General features: G+C 32.5%; 1 protein-coding gene across 6 annotated transcripts in view; it reads right to left on the bottom strand.

Moving 5' to 3' along the window:
- The window catches only part of LOC144841105 (diacylglycerol kinase theta-like), a 48,821-nt gene that overhangs the window by 5,618 nt on the left and 15,515 nt on the right, over positions 1-27,688 (bottom strand). For 2 of the 6 annotated variants that reach the window (XM_078697290.1, XM_078697289.1), the window contains exons 5-25: positions 26,243-26,331; positions 25,665-25,796; positions 25,005-25,137; positions 22,413-22,529; positions 20,036-20,227; positions 14,013-14,116; positions 13,143-13,215; positions 12,398-12,548; positions 11,688-11,778; positions 10,751-10,864; positions 7,932-8,082; positions 7,475-7,516; positions 7,159-7,274; positions 6,608-6,759; positions 6,160-6,308; positions 5,509-5,617; positions 5,051-5,245; positions 4,493-4,648; positions 3,788-3,956; positions 2,113-2,211; positions 78-1,542 (exon numbers count right to left, since the gene is read on the bottom strand). In XM_078697290.1, coding sequence (XP_078553416.1) covers positions 1,408-1,542; positions 2,113-2,211; positions 3,788-3,956; positions 4,493-4,648; positions 5,051-5,245; positions 5,509-5,617; positions 6,160-6,308; positions 6,608-6,759; positions 7,159-7,274; positions 7,475-7,516; positions 7,932-8,082; positions 10,751-10,864; positions 11,688-11,778; positions 12,398-12,548; positions 13,143-13,215; positions 14,013-14,116; positions 20,036-20,227; positions 22,413-22,529; positions 25,005-25,137; positions 25,665-25,796; positions 26,243-26,331 — 2,669 coding nt within the window. In that variant the 3' untranslated portion in view covers positions 78-1,407. The remainder of the gene's footprint in view (positions 1-77; positions 1,543-2,112; positions 2,212-3,787; positions 3,957-4,492; positions 4,649-5,050; positions 5,246-5,508; positions 5,618-6,159; positions 6,309-6,607; positions 6,760-7,158; positions 7,275-7,474; positions 7,517-7,931; positions 8,083-10,750; positions 10,865-11,687; positions 11,779-12,397; positions 12,549-13,142; positions 13,216-14,012; positions 14,117-20,035; positions 20,228-22,412; positions 22,530-25,004; positions 25,138-25,664; positions 25,797-26,242; positions 26,332-27,688) is intronic. The other 4 variants (XM_078697293.1, XM_078697291.1, XM_078697292.1 and 1 more) reach the window with 4 other exon arrangements.

Below are 27,688 nucleotides of genomic sequence, written 5' to 3'. Positions count from 1 at the left end.
AATAATTGAAAAATAGTAATACACTATTAGTTGCTACAAGTTTTTAAAAAAAGAGCAACTTGAGTCTACTCTAATACTCCTTAACTCGGTAGATTAAAATGTCATTTATATGATAGGAACCAGTTGTCCTAAAGGTGCCTGATAATAAAATATATACAATACAAAAAGATATGCAAGTAAATAATAAATTATACCACTTATCTCTGTATGGGTCAAAATATAGCTATTTAGATATATAATTTTTAAAAATTGCCTAAAAGGTCAACGAAAAATGTTTTATATAAATATTCACGATTAATACTGGATTATGCTAACGACAACGTACAAAACATATCAGCGTCAATTGTATATTTTTGTTTAATTATAAAAAAATATTTACTTTTGCAAATATATGGATTAAATACTGAATTTGTTAATGAAGTTGATGCAACAAAGTTAATATCTGAGGTACAGTACTGGTCCGGCCAGTGTATTTAGTATCTATGGTAACCATATTTACATAATGAATAGAATACTAGCTAAAAACATGAATAAAAATGTGCATTTAGTATTTTTGTGACTGACTGACTGTGCTGTGTGTTTGTGGCATGGAACGTGCAAAACTTTTACATGAAAGAGGGCAGTATAGTAGCACGTTTCTATAATCTATACAATTAACATGGATCGACAAAAGTTCAAAGTTCAAACTTGATGTGAATTATACTGCACACATGTAAGATTAAAATATATATGTATATAATATGTATATTTATATAATAGATATGTGTGTATATATTTTTTTTTCTTGTAATATTAGCAAGGTATAATTATATTGAATATCAGTAAATAGTCAAAAATAAATTGATGGCAAATATATCTTATAATTTTTGTTCTTTAAAAATGATTCATAATAAGGTACATATGCGTACCATGAATACATATATTTGAATTTTTAAAAAAAAAGCGGGAAGAATAAACAGTAATATATTTTCTACAATAAAAAATGTTTAAATAATAACAATGACATCCAATGAGAAAAATTGGCAACTGAAAGACAAATTTCTGCTGATCAAAACTAATTACCGCCCTCTACCAGCTGAATAATAATCTTCACATCATCTCCGACCTCATCAAGTGCCCACACAACCTTTCTATCTGCAACTACTTCGGTAGATATCATTTCTAAGGTGAGATTAGATTGGTTCTTTAACATCCATTCAAAAGCTAACCTTTGACCTCTTATATTCTGCCACTGTGAGCAACCTTCCATCAACAGTAACCAAGGTAACGGTTGCCTAATGCATTGTCGTAACTATGACAACATGCAAACTGGTCGCCATGTTACAATTCTTTCGCACATGGTGCTTGCTATGTCACATGTCTAGTTACTCTTCTACATAATACTCCCTTCTTTCAATTTTCTAACGTTTATATCTGAGCTATTTCTTCACTGTTCACGGCCACAAGTTTTGCCTGATCTCGTTGCGCCGCTGAGTCGCCGCTAATCGCAGGCTCTGTGTTCCGTCGTGCTATTCTATGTTTACGTTTCTTTAGCATAGTGGCCTAGAAAAAAATGTTTAAATAAAATGATCATGCTAATCTGCAGACTAATCGATGATTTAACCAAAAGTGGTCATTCAGTGTTTATTGCGCGAGATAAACTGTTCAACCAGCAAAAATATTCTGAAGAAAAGGCACATTTAACCACAAACCAAATATTTATGTTGTATGTCTACTGGTTTGATTGATAAAGTTGGAAAACTATATAAAAAAGGCTATAGTTTCTACATACAAAGGCATCAGTCAATCGGAAGAGCCCATTGCCAGTAAAACATCTGGATTCTGGTTAAATGACCATTAAAATTACAGTTGTTTGTTGTCTTTTCTTTATAAGCATTTGTTCGTTTTTTGGTGAGTGTGGATAACTTTATTAGAACTACAAAATGGCATATTTAAAGCTTGATTTGTATTCATCTTTAATTGTTCATGTTTTTTTTATTTCACTTATATCAACAACTATTTAAAGATTTCCCTTGAACATGTATTCAATTCAATAGTGTTAGCCTATGTGTAAATCAGAATATGTCCACACAGTCTCAATAGATAGATTAAGTTTTTAAAGAATTCTTTTACCTGAAGTGCTGATCTGCTGACAACGACTTGGCCGGACAACTGCATCCACGGCTCCCCATCAACTTGCACCGGCATATCCGTTTTCATCGAAATGCGAATCTGAGAAGAAAAGAAAATTCATGCACAAATAAGAAAAACTAGCAGTAACCCGTGCTCCGCACAGTCTTTGACGGCTTTAATATATGGTTATATACTAATTCGCATGGGATGAGAAAGTATCATAATAAGCGCACTCTTCCCTCATAAAGCCATGGATTTTGTTATACACCAAGTATTCCTTCACTTTTAAGTAAAATTGTACTGTGTGAATATTAATCAGAAAGTAACAACACGCATGTACATGAGAGGGAGATGCAGGTTGAACTCTGATAATCAGTTGGCAGTTGAAAACATTTCAAAGATAAAACCACAGCCTCTTACGGACTTGAACACAAAAAATGCATGATGTTGAAATAAGATGATGCGCGCGAAAACTAACGAAGGTAGGTCTATAAAATACCAAACTATATTTTAAGTGTATTTTTCGTTGTGATATTTTGTTTGTCAGAATTCTTTGTTAATATTGATATATCCATTTGGATTTTTTTTTTTTTTATCCATATTGTGGTTTTAATAAATTTAATCACTTCCGCAGAAAAAAATCATCAAAAGACCTCTAAAAAAAACAAATGCTTTAAAAAAAAAATGTTTTCACTTAAAAGTTAAAAAATAAATAGTTAAATTCAACCAAAAATCCATTGGCTGGCAGTCAATTTGACTAATTTTTTGCTTTGAATTACAGTTTTTTCAGGTAAATAATTGTTTTTTCCGATCACATTTTTGGTCAAAGTGAGTAATTATTATGGAACATCAAAATGGCATATTCAACAAAAAAATTTTTTTAGGGGGACAATCTTTAAATATTTCTAATATACTGCCATTAAAACAGGACAGATAAAATGTTCTGCAATTCAGTAGAATCCTGTTACAAACAACAGTTTCAAATGTCAATACATATTAATTATTTATACATTTCAACTTTCTAATGTTCATTGTTGTAAACTCATTTAGAAACCAAAGTTAATAGCACATACAATAAAATAAGATTTATTCAGTATTTGGTATAGTAGCTATGCATACATAATAAATGAAACATTCAATGGAGTGACAATGGGTTTGTCACTGTCCCTGCTGTCATTTTGTCACGGTCCCACCCGATCGCAGAGTTTGTTCTCAAGGAAGTGGCTTAAAGAAATTCATTAGCATATTAAAGAGAACAGGCTTGGAGAAACAGATAATATTATAATTGTAAAACTATGGATTTGATTTATAAATTTAAGATTATACATATAAATTCAATAATAATGGACAAACTTGAGCTAGTTAGCTACATTCTCCAAAAAAAGTGTTCAACAGTTTGTTTCAATTTGGTTTCAGACAGTCCAATTTCCAAAAGAAAGTAATACATACTAAAAGAAAGAATTTTAATTTTGACCGAAGACTTATGCTATATTTATTTTGTATTTTTTATTTATTTGTATATCTTTCTCTGTATAAATTGTTATTTATTTTGTTTTAGCATCAGGAAAAAAAATTCTTCCAGAAAGTTACAATAAAAATATCTATAATAATAGATGAAAGGTTATATTTTCACGAGGCAACATTAATTTGTATGTTGAATAATAATAATACTTACATGAGAAGCTTGAGCCAGCCTGATACCATTTCTAAGGCTTCCTTGGATCTGTCCCAGATGCATTACACCAGTTAGGCCAATAATTTCCAGCATTCCATCATCATGACTGGCACGTTGGAACTCATCTTGAGTGTCGGATGACCCCCATGGATCTGCTCCAGAACCCCAGCTACAAAAGATATCAAATGTATGGATTTTTATGTAAAAAATATTGCAGTTTTGAGGAGTATACATTATGATGAAGGCACAATTCAATCTTGAGTATATTTTATGCAACGGAAAAAAAATTCTCCAAAATCCAAATCAGGCCAAAAAGTATACTTTTTCAAATGTATTTCAAAAGTTATTACAGTAGTACATTTTGGAACTTGAGATAATTCTGGTTTTGGAAAGTTGGCTGCACATGTCTATATTTTTACCTAGCAGGTCAACATTTAAAAGTTTTGCTTTTATGTTGTGGATTGCAAGGCCCTCCTGAGTGGGTAAACGTTAGCACGATGTAAATGTTCTCTTATAGATGGGTTTTAAGCTACACTATCCAACTTGTTGGACAAAAAAAGCGTGATGGTAGTGATATGGCCAAATATGGTAGCTATATGACATCATCATGTCCATAAATGGGCACATCACATTTTTTTGTGAAACTAGTTTGATAGTGTAAACAGGGCTTTAGTTAGGAACTGGAAAAAACCATCATGATTTTACCTGCTTATGTTCAGAATTAAGATGCCCTCTAGTGTTGGCAATTTTAGCAGTTTGTTATCTACTTCAATTTTTATCTCTTTGTTTAATTCTCGACAGTTAGTCTTCCTTCCTAGTTTCTGCATTCCTTGCCGCAGATACACTATCTTGTTATATACCCTGCAATGATTGCAAAAGAACAGCATTTTAAGTAACTATCAATAACATTTTTTTCCTCTTTGGAAGTCTTATTTACACTTGGTCAGAGAGAATTTAGGATCGCAAATATTATAAAAAACAAACGTTTATGATGTACAGTTTGTGGGCTAAAGCTAAACTATATTTTAATGCATAAACTAATTAAAATGATCAATCTCAGGTTCTTTAAATTTATCTTTCTCAGTTGATTTTTCACCTTCTTCTGGAGAGTAATGCTTTGTTCCCGCTAGAGACGCAACACAACGCCGTAACGCAACGTAAGGGATTTGACTAATCACAAGCAATGAATTTTTTCGATTGTTGCGTCCTAGTTGGAACCAAGAATAACTGCTGATCTCAGTAACTAGCAAATACCATACTTACCTATTATTAAATTTTTCTGGTTTTTCTTCACGAGCATTATGAAAGCCTAAGCAGAGATCAGCATCAATACCAATACCAAAATAGTTGTTCATGACAAATAAATTGGGCATGTCGTCTCCAGAACTGCTATTAGACGAGTTTGATTTATTATCAATCTCTGTATGTTTTCCCTCAGGTTCAAAGACAACAGTCCAGCTATTAAATACAAAAGAGAAACAATTATTAGCATTATACAATCATGCGAGAGCATTTAAAACTCAATACAGTTCGACAGTCAGCATGAATTAAAGGGTCTTCCACATCTGCTCCAGAACGGCTCTGATTCCAGTTCAGGTTCACGTCAGATTGTGAGTACAGCAGTAACGACTTTTCGTCTTTAAAGCACCACACAGCTACGCCTCAATCAATCCCGGAGCAGGTGAGAAAGATACTTTACTGTACAAATAAAAGCAAATTACCGATCAAGTTTAACTTCCTCCGCCTCCATAACAGTTTGCAGCATTTGGTAGAGGTCGTCTCCCTGTTGATAGCCACCTCCCCATTTCAGCACCCTTGACAAATCATTACCTATACAACACATAACATATGTTAAACGTATTTTAAACTAAAGTATCATTCAATACATTTGTCAATGTGAAGCTTGTAATCAGTGGCGTAATGCAGAGGCCTGGTTTAGGAGACCTAAGTCACCTTCCAAGTCCCAATGCTGAAGGCCTCGGGCGTTTTTAGCCTTTTCGGCATATTTTAATGCCTGATTTTTCCTCTGAGCACTGCCTATATATATATATATATATATATAAATATTGATTAATAAATTACCTTAGCATAAAAATAGTATAAAATATTTGGAATCATTGATGATTATATGTTATATTCAATGAGGTGACTTAAAATTTCTCTTATTGACTTTGGCAAAGTTGAATGATTTTTTAACTAAAGAGTACTAAAGAGTAAGAGTATTTTCTACTATTTTTTTTTAGTTTTGACCAATAATCTAGCATTGATAATGCCATTGACAATTTTCTTGAAATCCTATATTCTGGTATATTTCCATATACATCTTGTGAGAATGAAAGAATATAATAAAACATATATAAAAAGGACCTTACCAGTGCCAAGAGGTAACACTGCAATTGGTGGTGAGCTGCAGACAGATTCTTGGCCAATATCATCTAGGCAGGATAGTACCCATCCAACTGTACCGTCTCCACCGCAGATCAATGCTTTGTACTCTTTGAGCTGACTAAAAACATGAAGCCTATAAAAAGACAATACAACAGTGGTTAACACTTTGAAGTCTGCTCCACTGACATTGCCTGAGGCTGATGTGCTGCACTACTTTTACTGAAATATGTCCCATGTCCCACTTCCTAACAATTATATTGAGGGCAGTATATTAAAAAACAAATAATCTGCTGCTCTGATGCCCTTAACCATAGGTAAAGCTCTGTCTTCACTACCAAACTTTATGTGACAACAAAATGTGATGTGCCCATATATCATTCTTGACAACCCCACAACTCTATACAAAAGACGCAGATGAAATGGTAAACTTACCCCGGTAACGGTCCTCCCTGATCAAGATCAAAGACTTGATGCGGGTTTAGCATCTTCCTAAGGGCATCCTGAACATCTATTCCTTGACATCCACCACTCCGTGTATTCACAAACACAAGTAACGGACAGTGATCCTCGGGCAGCTTGTCCAACTGGTACAAAAACAAAAACATGGATGGTGAAAAACAAAAATAAATGCAAACAATATTCTGGATCATATACAAAAAATATTGAAATGTTTGTTGGAAATTAAATTGGAAAAAGATTTTATTAGAGGTCAGAGGTTATGAAATGGGGAGAAGTTGATGAATCTATTGTATGACTTCTAAAGTTTCAAAAGGAGACAAGAATAATTGGAATTTGGAAGAATTCAAATAACTATTCAAAGGGAGTTTGAGTTATAAAAATGAGGCAGATGTTAAAGACCATTGCTGTGTCTGTATTTCAATAACTTTAAACTACTGTATAAACGTAGGTCCATACAAAGATGGTGTACAGAGTTTCATTAGAATTTAGTTGCAAAGAAGCGTGAAACCTTTGGTTGTACTTACATGGATCTCAGGAATAAATAAAACTGTGAGAAGTTTATCTTCGTAAGTGGTATCTTTGAGGATTTTGTACGCTTTCACGGCTGCTTCATGGTCTGAAAAGCTTACACAAGCAGATCCTATAGGTGATAAAAGTTAAGTTACCATAGCGCTCCGTAGTATATTATAAAGGTTAACAGCAATGACTACCAAAGATTATTTCAGAAGAAGATAGTATCAGGGAGCTAAACATACTTTTTATACCTCCCTGATAGGAATTAATATGGCAACAATGGTCTGGGAATAAAATAAGAGAGAATAAAAATGAACTTTAACTTACCATATTGGGCATAAACCATGTCAATACTTGCAAACATGGAATCTACAAGAGAAAAGGGTAAATATCATTACAGGATAAATAGGAAAGATTAAAATATATAAACAGGTTTTCAGGATATTAAAATATTAGTACATGGTTTTTTTTTTTATGAGTCAAGCTGTGTCTTGGCAGTTATTTTACATTATGAATAAATGTCAAGAAAAAAAACCAAGGAAGCCTGAAAGACTATACATATGCTTTGCTTATCTGCCATATTTATAAATTAAATACAGTATTCTTTAAAATGTCCACCATTATCAATAAAATTAAAATAAAGTTTCTTCTTCTTCTTCTTGAATTGATACACTCAACATGCTGAAAATTGAAATCTACTAATAATACCATTGTGATTGAGAAGAAGTGAGTTACTTAATTTAATTTAAATTTTAAAAAAAGGGGGGGGGGTGTATAAACAAACCTTCGTCAAGCATCTTCTGAATAATCTGCTTATATTTGAACTCTGAAAGGTTGATTGGCAAGCTCCCCACGTACATACGAGCTAACTCCATGGTGGGCTGTTCATTTTTGCGTAAATAATACCGTGTTTGCTTCATTTGCTTTAGAGAATTCTAAAAGAAAATAAAGAATCAATTACAATCTATATTAAAGAAAAATTTAAAAATATTAATTATTAAAAAAATCATAATTATATACTAAAAAAAATGTTAAAAATAAATTTTGGAAGTGAGTATATATTTCCAAATTGGCATACAAAACAAATTCTACTTTTGTTAAAACTAATAATAATATATAAAATATTGGCATCATACAGTTGTGAACAGTATACTATGAAATTGAGAAGTATTCATCGTGCTGCATTAAACATGAAACAGTTTAAACATGAACCCTGTCACCAGACATAAAACATAATACTTAGCTAAGCATAACTCAACCACTGAACACAAGAAATTGTTACAACGCACTTTGTAATATATGTCAACTTTTTAGTAGACTTTAAAATTTAAAATAGCTTGTCACAATTAAGTTTTTGGGACTTTCTAATAACTTCACAATTTGTAATAAAGTTGTACTTTGTAAAAACTGATCTATGCACTTGCAATGGCAGTCCGTTGAACTGCGTAATACATGTAAATTGAGCAGGTCGCAGTTTGTAGCACAGCTTTGTTTAATTCAATTCCAGTTTCTAGCGACAGATTATTCCAAAGTATGCGATAACTTGATAAAAGTGTGACATGTATGAGAGTGTGCAACAATTATTACAAAGTGTGATGTCACAGACGTTTATCAGTCATTAGTTTACAGTCACAATTCATTGAGTGGCCGAGTGCTTAAGACAGTGGAACTGTAATACGTAGCTCGTTCGCTCCATGGTTCTTGTGGTAGAACAAGTCTTCTCGGATAAGAACTATAAACCATAGGTCCTGTGTACACATCTGGCTCATGTGCACTTTAAAGAACCTAGTACATCTTTCGAGACGAATAGGGGATTACCCCGGTGTACAGTTCACACACAGGAACTGTCACAAACTCATCATATATATACACTGGACCCTCTGGGAGAACAGTCTTAGACTGAAGAGGCTACCCAGTATAAAGAATAAATATATATAAAAAAAGCAGTAGCAGGAAGCTGTGATGTCAGCGTGAAAATGAAAAGTTGACAATGAACTCTGTGGTTTTAAAGTGTACAACTAGACCGAGTTGCTTTATTTACACTAATTGCACCACCCTTTGGATGTGATGTTTTAACATTTACCTTTTATGGGTATGAACCAACAGCTTACATGTTGGTCATACCCATAAAAGGTAAATGTGTAAAAAAAAAAAGGTGGGGGGGTGGGGAGATTGTCTTTAAGCATTCCAATCATGGTCGCTGCTGCCATCTGTGATACAGTATTCATTTGCCTGTGAAAAGAGCCTTTTGTTGGTGGATATTGCAACATTACTTACATTAAGATATTACAGAAATAATAAATTAAATTGTAAAATAAAACATGGGAAAATTCGTCTCAATACATGTATTATAGCATGCATAAACAAGTAAACTTGAACTACAATAATAAACTTTAAGAAATCAACATATGAATTGTAATAAGAACAATGCACACAAACGCAGATACAGTATTGCCATGTTATGGAAGGAATGTTGTCTACTTGTTGTGCTACTATGAGGCCTACATAGACATAATTTTCGTTCAAATGAATGAATGAAATCAAGAAAGCATACAGCTCACACAGAAATAATAAAATGGACATGTTTTTGTGGGTTAAATGTGATAACAAAAGATCACCTGATCATTACAAAATTGTTTGGACTTTTAAGTGAGGAGTACAGTATACAGTATTCAAAACACTTGCTTGAATGTTTGTCTAATGTTGTCATTAAAATTACATTTACTGGTATGCAGCCTACCAAGAATGCATCTGTTAGAGCAATAAAAAAACTTCCATTTACAGAGGATGTGATCGCAATTCATCATACCAGGTTTATGTTTCGTATCTCATCGCAAGAGTTCATTATGAAAATGTTGTATATCTTATCAAATCGCCTGCTGATCGCAAGAGTCCATTATGCAGGTGTTATATATCTTATCAGATCGCCTGCTCATCACATTATACAAATGTTCTATATCTCACCTCATTCGGTTGTCTTATTGCTTCATCACTGCATAATAATTGAGTGCTAAACGGGCACTATATACATGGTGCTACTTTCATTCACATCATATATAAATTATTTTATCAAGGTGGTGTTGATATGGAGAGTGGTATGTGTTAAGCACTTCTCAATTGTATGACGTTCTATACGACCCCTGGCAGAAGTGTGTCATTTACAAAAACTTTATGATGCAGGAGTGCATCAAAAAACCTAAATGGTCCTTCAACTCAATGAACAATGGTACATTTATGTCCGTCAATAATTTTAAAATGGGTGCGTCATTGTTACGTGGAGGTAAATCACTTTTTTGACACAGGTGTGCATCATGGTATTGGTATGATAAATGACGCACCTATCTCGGTGGTCGTATAGTGCGTCATACAATTGAAAAGTGCATTATTTATATGTTATCAATAAATTATCACACCACCAGTGTTCATAAACTAATAAGGTTACATTGATATAATATGGTGCAGAATAACAATATTGTATGACTACACACAGTGACTACTCAAGCATATAATTGGAACTAGTCTAAGAGTGCAACATAAGACAACAACAAAAATGTATTGAAGCAAAGGGTGACGGAACAAACACAATTAGTAGGGGTGAATTACCCGTCTGGCTTTTAGAAGCTGGGGCCAAGGGCATTCGTATCTTTCCATAACCCTTTCTTGCACGCCCTTGTCCAAAACGACTTCCATCAACGAATAATCGTTGGGATCCCCATCCTGAAAAAGATTGCATTTACATAAAAGAAACACCTGTGGAAATTTATGTTAATTAGCTTGGTAAAAATTTGAATATTTCATTTTAAACCGGTTGTTTCATTTCCACTTCATTCTATATGCTTGCAATGTAGTTTTTTGTTTTTTAGTTTTTGTGTGAACATTTTTTTTTAATCTGAAATGTAAAATATTTAAATCACAAAATATGTTCAGTCTTCTTTACTCACTCTCCACTGGCCTGGCCTGACCACATACATTGTCCCATTTATGATAATGTAGATGCTTTATTTATTCCTAGTCTGACAGGCTACCAGTATCATAGGAATATTTGGTAATACATTACATGCGTTGCACATGTATCTCCCAGTATCATATACCATAAACCATAAATCCTTAACCTAACTTTACATGGTACAGGTACCACATGTGATAGAAATGAGATGCTGTATTACCAAAAATGTCTATGATACTGGGTAATTATAGTATTGGAGATACATCACTGAGAATCAGGTAACCAGTTGTTGTTAGTTGACTTGACTAGCCCTATACATACTACATGCAGTTTATGTAGATCTTGAGCCTAGCAGTTTTAACTAGTGTTTGTAAGAACACCAGAAACAATGGTTAAAGTAGGTAAAAGCTGACCTAGTGAATCTTCTTCAAGGGAAATCATACATTTAAAGAGTATATATATAATATATGCCTGAGATCCGTAGCTCTGAATTTTACATGTAAGGTATCAAAGGTCATGGTGGCAGCCTTTTTATTAATCTTAAGTTATAACCTGAAATGCGATGACATAGATTTAAAACTTTAAGATCCTTACATCTATTCTGAACTTGTGTAATGCCATTTCAATAACTTCTTCCACAGATATATGAGAGTTGATAGAGATTGGCCTTGGCACTGATGTAGTACTGCAAAGACAAAGTTAATATGATAAATGAATTTTTTAGGGGGGCGAAAATTGATAGTGTATTTTTGATATCATATTTGTAAATAATGCGATGGCAGCATGTCGATTATCACATTTTATAACACTAAAATTAAGTAGGTCGATTCGTGTCATTTGATTGAAGGATTGTGGGTCACATGATATTAAATAAATGTTCTATTCCACTCTTAATGACATCATCAAAAGTGCAATGTCGTGAGTACTGCATTTTCATTTTGTACATTCATTTTTGTTACACACAGTGAGCAACCACACAAGAGGCTATTGTTGACTGATAATGCCCAATCAACCTGTAGTGTGCGCCGCATATAATTGTTCTATTCCACATCAAAATTGGAGGGCTGCCTTTTCGAATGGCTAAAAGTAGGTATGCTATAAAATAATGTTTTATATTCGTGCAATGGAACAAATAATTTCATTTGGTGAAAGATTTGTCATATTGTGACTTGGCTTAATCGCCTCATGAAAATATAACCTTTTTATCATTCACCTCATGACATTATTTGTAACATTGTACTCTACTAATATACATTCAGTTTTGTATAATATGCGTATTAGATACATTTCATTCCAGTACTTACTCAGGGTCGCCCGAGAAAACCTTAATTGTTCCACGGCGCGTGTCCTTGTCTTCATAGCGAAGAAACAATGAGGGCGCTTTACCCATAGACACCTTAGTTAGACTTGTTAAGTTATCAGGCTCACTCAATCTCTTTTCTGTTATTTCACCATCTGAAAAAAATTAATCATGTTAAAAAAATTTAAATTCAAAGATATTTCCCCTGAAAAAAATAGATGGAGTCAAAAAGCGTTATTTTTTTCTATGAATTAGGCCATTTTAATTTTAAATAATAGTTTTTTTCATTTCAACAAAACATTTTTTTTTTATAATTTACATGATACAACTGTAATTTTTTTTAAATAACCAACTGAAAGACCATTGTCTGGAAGTCAATGGGTTTCTGGGTAAAATTTACAAAATCGTTACTTTTGTTCATTTTTGGGGGAAAAAAATAAAAACTTAAAACTACAAAATGGTCTATATTTAAATTTTGATTTTATCCATTATTTCGGGGACAATACATCTTTAAGTACAAATCAGCAATTTCTTTGGTACTTGTATATTGAAAAAAACTAAAATCATACAATACTATAGTTTTTAATTCAGTTACTGCAGTAACTGCAGTAGAAACATTTAGACATGATCCCTTAAACATTCATAGTGATATTCATGAAAATGCTGCATCAATTGAAATTCAGGTTATTGCAATTAATTTAATATCTGAAATGGAATGTAGATTTGATTGCGGATTGCATGACACCAACCTGTATCTGATACAGACGACAGATAGTAATTAGAAGCTTCATCTTTAATCAGATAAGCACGCAAAGCAGCCTCCTGAAATACAAGCAAAAAACATACATATATTCGTTTGTGTTGCTTGTTTATTCGTTTTATTTGATTCTCTACACAAGTATTTAATTTATATATAGATATGGAATAAGTGTGGTACAAGGTAAAAAAAAGTGGTGTACTTGACCCCTAATATGATAGCTAAACTTGTCACATAAGTCCGGCAGCTTGGCAGGTGGAAGTGGACATTCCGGATAAAAACACCAATATTTTTTAAAGGTTCCTTATGGTCATTGAATTTATAGATTTTAGGAAGGTTCAATCTTGACCTACTCTACTTTTAGAATTAGTTCTTAAATATCTGATAAACTTGACAAAGAACGTTTTATAAATTATCTTTGATGAATGAATTTTGAATGGACCCAGAAAGTATGTACATTGAAATAAAACTCGCCAAATATCTGAGAAAGGTTGCTGACATTGACAAAAGATATCAATGTGTGTGTAGATTGGAATATCGTTCATTTAACTTTAAAGAACCCAGTTTATCTTTCAGAGGAGTTGGGGTCACTGGTCCTGTCTGTCGTTGTGGACAGACGAAAGAGTTCTGTTTGATTGCAGCATGACATGAAAGGACCCTTAGGTGAGAAGACAGTTCTTCTGTACAATTCAGCTCAATTTCGCTTCGTTTTTCGTTTTTTTCCCACTCATTTAAATGAATTTATACAAACATACGTATACAGTGTATAATATATGGGTGGAAGGAGGTCACAGTAAGTTCATTGAACTTGACTTTAAGTCGTGACCCCCGTATCAGTATAATAATAACAATGAATACTTACAATCATTTGTTGTATAGTTGCATCCTTCTGCACCTGAATAGTTTTGAAGTTTCGTTTTGAAAGCGCTATATAACCATCGTAGATCTTAACAATCTGACCGTCAGCTGTAAACCAATCAAAAATATCATTGTCAAAATCACATTGAGAACATTTCAAAACTGTAATGTATTCAGAGACCCTTTTGCTCATACTGAAAAATTGAGCGCGTCTGAGTGGGACATGCCCAAATATGGAGTTCGCTCAAATCCATAGTTGAAAAATAAAATACATGTGTATTATACACAACAAAAGTATATAAAGAAAGTTGTATACTGTATATACAATACAGAAATCCAAACAAAATTATAAAAACAAAAGCAACAGAACAAAATGAATTAACGCAATGAATAATTATCGTAACCAACCTAGAGATGATAATATTAAACCACTAGAGGGCACACTACTTGTAAATCTATGTGTCCACAAAATAGCCAATGTTTGCTGATGTATGATATAACAACTAACAATAGTTTTTGTTTAAAACCAAAACACAAGAAAACACTGTTTTTAAATATATAATAAATAAGTGATAATTAATAAGTATAAAATTCTAATATGGATAGCGGTGACACCATACATGCAGAATACCCTAAAATTCCCTTTCATATCTAATAAATATTTGATTTTTGTTTTTGATTATGTGTGGGTAGGAAGAGGTGCAGGTTCTATTTTGTATGTTATAATTGGTACTTTCTGTACTTAAGATTTATTTAATAACGATCCAAACAAGTTATTTTACTTTTTGGGTTTTCCCTTTTTCATTTCTTAAAATTGTATCACTATTTTATTATTTTCATTTTTTTCACAAAAAAATAATTTTAGTTGAATTGTTCGATCATAAATTCTAATTTAACATTAACAAGCAGTTTAGAAGAATGTTATGCCGATTGATGTAGAATCCCTTATTGAGGGGACACCTTCAGGACCCAACAAAGTTTGCAGTATTAAAACATATTGGTCATTGTTGGTTTCACAGGAAAGTACGACGTAATAGGGTTCGCCATAGTGGTAACAATTATTGGCTTTCGTTTCACAGAAAAATATCTCTCTGAAAGGAAGGAGTACAGGAAATAGGAAACTTGATTGCTTTAAAATTGTCTGCTGCCCCCTAGAATCAGTGGTTAAAACTGACACATGTACAGCTAATTGTTTGTTAATAATTAAACTCCGCCCACTTTCCCACAAACAATATTTCAAAAATAAATTTGCATTTCTATTGTGAAAATTGATTTTTTAAATCAAACATAAATACAATAATAATTTAGATGACATCCCACTCAGTGTGATATTATTTTTTGTCCAAACAAATTAGCTGATTCTCAGCATGTATCTACAATTTGTTTAGTATCAAAGGCAAGTTCCATGATACAGAGAAACATGTGTCACATACGATGCATGTGTCATACGAACAATGTCACATGTGACACTATTGTTAAATATATCCATGATACAGACTTCTTATGTGACACACATGTTTCCTGTATCATAGAACTTGTCTATGATACTGGATAGTAAAATTCAAATATACTGTATGTGCAGTTATAGTCTCTGAACACATATTCCATTAGAAATACATGTGCTAAATTGTACATGAATACAAATATTAATTCTATAATATGTAATGAATATAAATCAATTGTGTTATTCTTTGCTACCATTTAAAATCTACACAACAATTTCCCTTTAAAATATACATGATATAACACTTAATGAAATATTTATTAATTAGTTAATTTTGATTTTTTAAGACATAACTAGTATGCATATTGTATACTGAATACCTAACAACCCCTACCACAGTTTATCGCAACATTCACAAATTTCATTCATACATCTTAGATTTTGATATTTGAATTAAGAAAATTCACATTTGACATATCAAAATATATCAAATTCAAATTAAATTAGGTTGTAAAATAAATTTGTAAAAGTTGATTATCCAATCAAAAAATTAACTTCAATTTATTTCATATGATTTCCGATAAAAAAATATAAGTAAATGATGATATGAATTTGAAATTTATGATGTCTAATTATAAACAATGTTAGGACAAACTTCTTATGAGATGAGAAGCAAAATGCATTCAATATTGTGCATGTATATATTACATATAATGCCAAACACACATGTTGTTCCAAATATAATAGTCTTTTCTAAAAGAAATTATCTACTACATCACAAGCTGTAATATCAAAAATAAAAAGCTGAAGGTTATGAAAATCTGATAAAAAAATTATCATGCAGCAGTATAACAAACAAAAAAATATGTTTCATCTTTTCAAAACAAATGAATGTTTTATTTTTATCATCATCCAGGAAAGCATGAAATGAATTTCTAACAACATAGGGAGTCCAGCATAAACTAGCCACTGAACTCGGTATTATTGTATTGAATGATGAAATGATTCTGTAAAACACTTGACCGACTCGGTTAAAAATATATAAAAAAGTGTGTGTTTATGTTGATAAAATGAAATATGATTAAAATGATATATTAAAAATGTTTTAAGAAAAATATTCCATGATTAAATGGAGTATACTACCACAAACTAGCATGTATGAAAACAATAATACAAAATAGTAATAAGTAAAAATAGTAATTTAAAAACTATAAACTAATATCTAATTAGTATGTTTTATATACCAATAGCAATAGAACATTGCAATAGAACATTATGCAATAGAGCATTATGCAATAGAGCATTATGCAATAGAACATTGCAATAGAACATTATGCAATAGAGCATTATGCAATAGAGCATTATGCAATATAACATTGCAATATAACATTGCAATAGAACATTATGCAACAGGACATTATGCAATAGAACATTATGCAATAGAACATTATGCAATAGAACATTATGTCAAAGATAAATACTCAATATAGAACTATGCATAAAGTACTAGACAAAAGAGCACTGTGCAATAGAGAATTACTCAAAACATAAAATAGTAGTAGAAAGTACTCATAGAAAACTATATTACAAAAATTGCTTTGCAATAGACCAGAGAACTGTACTAGTCAACCTTATAAATAATTATCATACACCAAGTAAACTATAGTGTATGATTTTAGAAGAAAATTTAAAATAGATTAAGATTTGAAGGATATAAAATAAAATTCATCAATATTGGTTGATTATTTGGCATATTTTAAGGAACAATTAAAAAAAACATAAAAAATAAATGTTTCCAAAGAACTATATAACAGATGACACCAGGAATGTGCGCATACTATGAAATATTGATCACTAAAAGTTTTCCGTCCTAATTATTGAACTCAGTTTTCGGCCGTCAAAAAATGGTCTAAAAATTGAATTGGTTTCGCCAAAAATTGTCGTTCCAACACAGGCGATTGGCTAAAGCTAGGTATTGGTCATGTGGTTTAGAACATCTGGTCAGCACTATCATAATCAAGATGGACTAAAACTCAAAACTAACAATTCATTTCATAGTGTAGTAACCCTCTTGTACTGTACATAGATAATCTAAATCTATTTGCACAGATATTAAAAAGAAATATCGTATTATTATTTTATCCAAAAAAAATATTATTTTCTAGATGATAGTCATGATTACAGTTTCCATTATTTTTGTTCTCAATTTTATGTTCATATAAACTAAGAAATCTAAATTAGTAACAACACTAAATGTACATATACCTTTTTATAACATATTCAACCCCTTATATATTTCTGTTGCATTTTCCCTTCCTCATTTTGAAGCCTTTCCTATTATAATATTCACTGGATGATCACTTATATTTTATGTATGTTTTAATATTGACAGGAGGGCAGTACCATTCATATTCATATTATGATATTCAAAGTAAATAATCATAATTTCTATATTATATTAAAGGCATACAATATTAACCAATCAGAGAACTAATGTTTAGGCTAATCCATTTTCTTACGGGGTTTGCTTCATTATAATGATAAATTTCCATTTTGTATGCTATGATCTGAATGTAAAAGAAATTTATATTTCTTTCCTATCATTCGATTCCATTTCAACAAAACTGAAACATGATGTCCTAATTATCTTTAATATTAATACACCAAGTACTACAATATTCTATACATGTTTTTATATCATATTTTACATCATTTGAAATGATGTTAAACTGGAATATAAAGACATAATACAATAGATAAAAGCTGTTGTGATAATGAAATAGGCAAAATTATGCTGAGGAGCCAGAGTCAAGGACAAACCTGAATTATTCAAAATAAACACCCCAGGGCGTTTATTGTTCAGGAAGGTTTTTTGGGGGGAGGCGTTAATTTTTTAGGTGGTATTTTTTTAATTTTTGACATCTATAATCAAATAAATTCTGCCTAACTATGAAAAAACCCAACACAATTAATATCAAGAATGATCAAATATAGTAGAAATTGCATCAAAATGCTTGGTCAATCATGGAAGGTAATGAATTCTACTACAAATAGAAATGTGTTATATTGTATGTATATGCATGTGATGGGACGTATATTTGAGGGGAAAAAAATAGGCCTTGGGTGTTTATTTGAGGGGGGAATTTATTCAAAGTGGGAATAACTACGGTAGTTATTTTTCCACTTATTTTTGTATAAAATCCTATTCCTAGTTTTCCATAGTTTTGAAGGCCTAGTAAATTGAGAAACCCTTGCTGTGAAATATATCTATTTGCGTCACAAAACGTTTGGCCTTCAATCGGCCGAATGTCATATTCAAGCTTACACCTCCTGTAACGGTCGACTTTTCCAACATCCAAGGACACTTTACAATTCTGAGGCACAGTAGGTATGAGGAGGATGAAACCAAAAATGCTATATAACTATAAAACCAGGAGTCAACAACGATTTTGGAAATACTTCTTGTAACTTATGTAAACCGTAAACTAGATGTAAAAAATGGAAAATGAAGAAATTCAACAAATCACTGATGATTATGTCAAACAAAAACTAGAACAATTTTACAATTAAATTGTTCACAAATGGAATAAACTCACAAAATGGATTATAAAAATAACTATGAAAAAAAACTACATGAAAAATGTCCTGCTAAAACTAATATAAATTAACACATGTTTTACTTGATTCAAATACTACTGTTGTATCTCTAGTCAGACTATACAGCTGTTAATATACAAATACGTGAAAATGTGTCTCATTTTATGATAATTAAAAGTAATAGTTTTTAAAAAAATGTATTATTTGACTAGCTATATTAAAATTGTCATGTCAACAATTAGGATGATGAACACAAAAATTAAAAAGAAAGAAAAGACACCAAAAATGAAAACATGAAATCTTGCGCTAAGAAGACTAGCAGCCTAAGTTTGTGCAGCGTTGGATTCAGTGCGCGTGGTTTTTCGGTTAAGTATACGTGCAACAAATGGCGTAGTGTCTCGACTTACCTATGATAGATTGCAAACCCCCATCTTCATCTATACAAAGTTACAACTCATTAAGTAATTGTGATGTAAAGTGTACGATACCATTGAGAAGTGGATAGCTGGTATGGATGGTAATTAGATAGTACCAATGCATTTAAATTTTTAAAAGGCACCCTAAGCTATTGAAAAAAACCAATGTTTTTTTATCAACCAAAACTACCATTTATAATGGATAATCTTTTGTTAATACTGTCAGAGCCGACTAATTTGAGTTGTTATTTTTTTGTTTTTGGTTACATTTTGCAGGAGAGGACAAAAATCACCAGACAAAACAATTTCTTGAAAAGAAGAAAATCAAGCCATTTATAACATTAATAGAAGGGTTTTAAACTGTATTAGTTTGTGAAATAATAATAAAAAAGGAAAATCAGCTTTTATGAGACAGACACTGATAAAATGTTAGCGTGGTCAACCTTTGTCTTACGTTTTTGCAAAGTTAAAAAATAAATAAGAACACCAAACGTCAAAAAAGCAAGCAATGAAATTTTGTGGCAACCAAACAAGTTGAGATATTGGAGCTGACGCTGTTTACGTCTCTACCTTTATCCGGACAAGGTTTATCTGGGCACGCACAAAATAGGCCAGCCTCAATCATACTAACATCACTCTCCTGTCTCAACAGTCCATGGGCATAGTTATAGTCAGTCATGGGTACGGGCTGGCACTCTTTACCTGTTTCATCGTCTTTCGCCCGTGTTTCAGCCGAGTTCTCCATCATGTTTGCTTTCAGATCTACATAATAAAACATTTAAAAAAAAAGGTTTAAAACTATTCGATATTATTAATATACAGTTGGAATTATTTCAGACATATTATAATAAAAACAATATTTAATACAAAAATAAATCTTTCCATCGAGAAACTACAATCATCATCTCTACCATAACAATTAAATAAACTGCAACCACAACTTTCAAACTAACATCATTCGTTAACTAGTTGCCACCAACAACTCTAGTTACCACTACCACCATCTTTATTTACCACCACTAGTTACCAACACCATTATTAGTAACCATCATCACTGTTAACACCATTGCCACTAGTTACCAACACCATTATTAGTAATCATCATCACTGTTAACACCATTGCCACTAGTTACCATAACATCATTAGTTACCAATCTCATAAATAGCCACCACCAGTTACCACCACCAACATTACCACCACCACCACTAGTTACTACCATTCAACTAGTTACCACCATTCAACTAGTTACCACCATACATAACTTCACATCTATACACTGCAATACAGATTCTATATTTACAATTTTACACTTTACTGCTTCTAGGCTCATGTAAAGTCATGTTGGCTGCATATACTCACCGTACCAAACAGGTATAAACCAATAGTTTGAGTTATCTAAACTTTATAGAAATTGTCTTGGCTTATACAGTACTTCATAATGACTTATAGGCATACCTGAATCTGTAGTTTGCCCAAACAGGTTCTACCATGGTTCCACAATGGTTGGGAATTTTATTTTGAATTAACTTTAGGATGAATATTTAAATTTGTTTTTTGAAATTATTTTTGTGTCAAGATTCTCACTCCTAACCTTGTGCACAACCACATGGTATACAGAATGTATATTGCAGGACCACAACCACAACCTCAACTCAAATAAAAACACACTCATTCAACTTATAAAAATAAAAACAACAAAAAAACAAAATTGCCAGTACTGTATATATCTTGATAATAAATTAATGTGTTCTTTTATGCTTAATAAAACGTGTTGATATTTAGGTAATATTATTCAATAAAATTGAGAAATAATATAATAATACTTAAACTAGATTATATTTAAACGAAGGCAATGAATTATTATGTAAAGCATATATTATTTATATATTTATAAAATTAGTAAATGGTAGAAACGCTCCTGTACTAAGTACTGCATAAAATTATTGAATGCAGTATGTATAGTATAATGTTATATATACGTTCTGATGACAACAATGATAATGAGTCTGACAATGCCCATCACAATGATTGTGATAATTACCATGATCCTAATCATTATCTTGAATATGGTGACAACGACAAAAACATTAATATTCATGATATGATAATTGAAATGGAAGAGGGAAGAGTGACAATACATTCTTCCCTGCTAAATAACAATGAAAATGGCAAGATAAAAAAGCATTGATTTTAATTTTGTTGATAATAAATCAACAAAAAACTATTGATGACAATCATGATGAAGACAACAATTAAATAAATTATTGTTATATTGAATATTATGAGTCATGATAATAATGCATGTCATGCTTGAATGATTTTGCCTTGAACACAAAAAAACCCTGCTTTTGACACAGTTACTATTCCTGCCATTGTTATTGCTATCACAATAATAATAATCACAATCCATCATCAATATTAATGCTATTTATAATTGTCCTTTGATTCAGTAATTATGTTTATGCAACAGTTGTTCTTTAAAATATTGTTAGCGAATTCAAAAGACAATCAGTGATTGAAGAAATAGTGAAATACTGTACATGCCAATTAAACTCATGTAATGCAAAATATTTTAACCAAAGCAAAATCAATCAAAACATTAGAGAAAGCAAAAGCAAATAAATATAGTATTAGAAAACCACAGTCATGCAAAGTTATTGCAAACTTTTATCCAGAATAAATTGTCTTTCACATCTGTTCTGCCACGGTTCCGACGCCGGCAAATCAAATTGAACGTCAATGTTTCGTTTTCACGTGGCTACGCGCATATCGATTGCCGCATAGCCACGTGGAGCGTTGTGTAAAGAAAACATTGGCGTTCGATTTGATTTTCCGGCGCCGGATCAAAACCGTGTCGGAACAGGTGTGAAAGACCCTTAAGTTAGTTCCAGATTCTAAGGTATTAGAGAAATAGCGTCAAAAGATACTTGAAAAGAGAGTGCATACATCGTCGTCTTGCTTGCTGATTCACATGCGCGTCAGACACAGGTCGTGCACGAGGTGTTTTTACTTTTTTTGGTTTAGGTGCTTTGATTGCATCTAACCAAAACTTTTTTAATTTTCCTGGTGAAAGAAATCACATTCAATATGCAAAATTAAGTTATAAAGCTAAAATATGATGAGAAGGACTATATGAAAAAAATTAATTTGACACAGTTAAAACATGATACTGTATACGTTAAATATTCAGATGAGGTGTAATACTGCAAACCGTAGGCCTGTCAGATAATCTTTAATTCTGAAAACTGTGTACAGTACTAATAAAAAAGCAGTAATATTAAGCTGGTGGTAGGAGAGGCATCACTTTGAGCTCATTCAGTCGGCCTTTTTCAACATGTTAAGGCAGAAACTGTGCTATATGATGCGATATGACCCAAGTTCAATTCCAATTAATGGCTTTTGAATTTTATTGCATGGAAGAGAAATTGATTGGTCATCATAGTTGTACTTTCTTATTCCTTTCTGTCTTTTTATTTTGATGATGATTATGTTCATGCATTATAACTGTACATGTCTAATGCCTTAACATGTTGGGAAAAAATGCTTAAAATTGATAAAAGAAAGGAACATATTTAGGTCAAAGTCCAGATCCAAAAACACAAGGTAATCTTTGCATAGAAATTAAATTTCATTCAAAAAACATTCCCAGAATTTTAACAAGAGTCTCAAAAACAATAAACTTCTGTAATTTTTATCAATTAGAGTTAGACAGCAAAACTAAACTTTATGACTATTACTTTTTAATAGACAAAACAGACAAAACTGGACTGAAAGAAGTGCAATGCAATACGTACAATGTACAAATACACACAAGCTCTACAAACCATGCATAAACAACAATCCATGCAAATTTATTAAGATTGTGGGTGATTTCACATGTAAACCATGACTTTCAACCAGCAGAGCACACTGCTTTTTATTATTTATTTATTTGTTAATTGAAAAAACAACTGTCGTGTCAAAAGTCGATTAATTATTTAAACATTTGGTTAATAGTGAAATGCATAACATTAACATTAATTAAAAGGAAATTTCTTCAAAAAATTAAAATATTGTTGATAGATTTAATACATTGGAAATCCCCTAGTAAGGGGACATATTCGGGAATCAACAACATTTAATAGGGGTCGCCCTAGACACAAGAGGTTCTAATGTGGAAACCTTTCCTTGCAAATCCCCTTTGTCATTTGTACTACTGTATGAATAGATCTTGGTTAGTCATTTGTACGGGTCGAACATCTTGTTACGAAAGTGTTCCCCCATTTTAAAGGAGAGTAACCAATAAATATTATTATTATTATAACTGAAATGGTATTGGGAAAAACAATTATTTAACAGAATTTAATCAAATATTTTATAGTCATGTTCCCCTTCCTATAGTTTCACTGTTGAAATCCACCATGACCAATGGGCTGCTGGGAAAATTTACCCAAGAACACTCTTCACAACTACTGCGTGTTGACCTAAAATTCTACACTCGGGTGGTTGCAAACATTTGAAATGATGGAAAATAATATTAATAGTATCAAGAAATACTACTCAACAATTCCTGGAAAAAGATATTATTTTTCATATTGAACTGAATACTGACAAATTATACAAAGGCAATTCATGTGACATACTCTTCCATTATTGTTATAGGGGTGCGTCATTCTGATAAAACAATATCATGTTATTTCTATATGGAAGGTAAATGTTTTTTGTGGTATTTTATGCTTTTTTTTAGTTTTAAATTTTACATAATGTACGAAACACTCAGTGCACGAAAATGGCTTGTGAATTGCAAGTCATATTTTTTTCAGTTATGACTCACAATATACAGATAAATAATAAATAAAATCAAATTTATTTATGAAAGCTCCCTATATACTGCAGTACAGGACAGCTATCTCTATTAGCTGTCATTAGAGGCTTCTAAATGAGGTCACGACACTGTCAGGTGATGTTAGTTTTTTGGCAGATGCATTTTATGAAATAACGTGATCGATAACCAATCTGACTAGGGCCAACAAACTACTCTCAACAGCCTGTCTTTGGTGTCCGAATGCAGACATTAAGACTGAAACTAGAAAGCTCAAAATATTTTCTATACCACAATCAACTTCAGCTAAAAAATAAATATCCTAAACTGTTGACTCACGGAAAACCAAAGATGAGTCTCAAAGTTTGCCTTTTCAGAATAAATTGTTCTGGGTTAGTTGAATTAACTAATAATTATTTGAGTTTTTTTAATAAGATCATTTCTTTACAGATGTCATTTGTCATGTTTATATTGTCTACGCTCCAAATAAAATTATAATCTAACATATTAAAATTAATTTCTAATAGTCAAGTCATATATAATTGGACTAGAGTTTTCAACCCAGCTAATTCCTATCTCAAAGTCTTCCACTCAGTCTGTCTAAATTCAACACAGCACTCGCACAAAACACTACTGGATACATGATTGTTTTCTTTTATTCCTCACCCACCCCAAACCCACAAACCTTCTCTGGCTATACCCCCTGAGAGGCCGTACCAAAGAATGTTCATTCCTACCTTTGGAGGCAAGGTCAGCTTTGACAGAGGCATTTGTAACGGGCATAGAAAGGCAAGAGCGAGGCATCAAAATTTCAGCTAGAGCTCCATAATTGCAACTCTGAGGTAATTGCTTGTAACATCCACAGTGGGCCTAGAAGAATATAAAAAAAAAAAAGTTCATTTAGTTGTGATAGAAAGGTAGGCTCAACTTAAAACGTAAAAGTCATTTACCCAATCTTAATTTTGTTAAAGCTATGTCAAGGTATTTTTTATATATTTAGGCAAATTGGATGGATAACCATAAGCGAAATCATTCACTATCCTTTATAAAGGTGGCAATCCAGTTCACAAGACAAACAATATACACAAGATGCTCTACATAAACACTGCTTATTACAAGTCTGTGGGAGTGGAGTTGTAATTTGTCATTAGAAAAAATATTGACATATGACAGGACTTGAACCCAGGACCCTTGGATTGGTAGCCAAGCATCATAACCACCAAGCCACAACTCAACTCTAAAGTATAAGATCGAGAAATCACATCCCAACTTTCTGGCATCCATACAATAGCTTAACTCGTTCCTAGGTTGTTGTTTGTTGCAAATTGTAAGCTTCCTGATAACTGTGCCACTGACAATTAACATACAGGTATGGTTAATAAAAGAGGCATCCATACCATTGTCCAACACCAGCTACACTTCATACTGCTTAAGCATTCAGTCGTTCCACATTTACATTTACACAAAGCACACTTTCCACTGGGAGGAAGATTGCCTTCACGCCAATGATGCACAAATTTCTTTTCACCCTGTAAAAAAGAAAGAATATCCAGTAGATACAGTTAAGAGAAAAAAAGCATACTGTAATTCGTCCACAGAGGACCTTGCATGTTCTCAGGATCAACTTTTGCACGTTCAGAGAGAAACTCTTGCATGTGGCAGGACTGTTGAATAGGAAGGGGAGACATCTGCATGTTCAGAGGGACTATTGCATGGTGAAAAGGATGCCTGTATGGTAAGAGAGACAGCTGTATGTACTGTACAGATTCTTGCATGATGGATGGACAAAGAACCGTTGAATTGTGCGAGGGAAAGCTGCATGTTTTAGGGATCATTGTACAGTGCAGAGAAAGGAAGCTGTTGATTGCACAGCATGTTCAGATGGTAACCCTGCATTGACAGTAACCAGTAAACTAAATATTTTCTTTTCTGATAAACTGATAAACCTTTATTACTCAGTAAAGCCAAAACTAACCATTTCTTTGCTTTCTTCATAGTTTGAACACTTTCGACAATCACTCACTACAAAGTCAAGGCATCCCAGATGTGCGTAGTATTCGCAAACTGAAAAAAAAAACACTATTGTCAATATCTTTATAGTTGAAAAGCAAAAATAGAGTATTATAGTATTTATAGTTAAATAGTAAAAAACTGGGATCGGGTTAACTGGGGTCCAGGGCCCAACTAATGTGACATGGCTATTTCTCGGATCCACCTAGCTGGAATCCTGCTCGCAGCCTGCTACTGTAACTGGGACCTGGCTATTACTGGGACCTGGTGAACTGGGAGTCTGCATCGCAGCCTGCTAACTGGGACCAAGGTGGGACTGACGTATGGGATATGGCTAACAAGGATAACTGGAAGCCTGCTCACAGCATGCTAACAGGGACCTGGATAACTGGAAGCCTGCTCGCAGCCTGCTAACTGAGACGTAGGTAACTGGGAATGACTATTATGGGACATGGCTAACTGGGACCTGGAAAACTGGAAGCCTACTCGCAGCATGCTAACAGGGACCTGGATAACTGGAAGCCTACTCGCAGCATGTTAACTGGGACCTGGCTAACTGGAAGCCTGTTTACTGGGATCCAGCTAATTGGAACCTACTTTAGGTAACTGGTACTTGACTAAGAGACATGGGATTAAGGCAAGGAATACAGGAATACATAATTCAATTTTGTCAATGCAATAGTTAATTTATCGGTAATTGAATTATTGTCAATCTAGTTTTACTGTATCACCATCAACTACACCCACCCCAATTCTCTGTTACTTGAAATGAGTTAAATGGTCAGAAATTGATCAAGTTCCAATGTCATGACGTAAATTCTTACTCCCTCTCAGTTACTATTCATAACAAATCAATTGGTTTATCTCTCCAACTCCGCCCACCTGTAACCTTTTAAATTAGTAGACATATCATCTTAATTAAGGGCTACCAACAATATGAAATAAATATGTTGCCCTCAATCATATCGATTACATTTTAGTTTAAAGAATTTAACTCCAAATATATTCAGTGAAAATGAATCTATTGTAGCATACAGTACTTGTACATTACAATGATCAGTACAGTTTGTGAATACAGTTACCAATACTGTATGTGAACATGTACAATCAGTGTGTGAACATACAATTATCAGTATGTGAACAGTATCAGTATGTGAACGTACAATCAGTATGTGAACATGTACAATCAGTATGTGAACATGTACAATCAGTGTGTGAACATTCAATTATCAGTATGTGAACAGTATCAGTATGTGAACAGTATCAGTATGTGAATGTACAATCAGTATGTGAACATATAGTTATCAGTATTTGATTATGTGCAATCAGTATGTAAACATACAGTACCAGTATGTGAACATGTGCAATCAGTATGTCAGAAACATACAGTATATAAGTATGTGAACATGTT

The sequence above is a fragment of the Antedon bifida genome, chromosome 4 (genome assembly GCF_963402885.1).
Source record: "Antedon bifida chromosome 4, ecAntBifi1.1, whole genome shotgun sequence".
In the NCBI taxonomy this organism is placed as follows: domain Eukaryota; kingdom Metazoa; phylum Echinodermata; class Crinoidea; order Comatulida; family Antedonidae; genus Antedon; species Antedon bifida.
The sequence above is the reverse complement of the archived record's forward strand: the minus strand, read 5'-3'. Positions and strand labels throughout refer to the sequence as shown.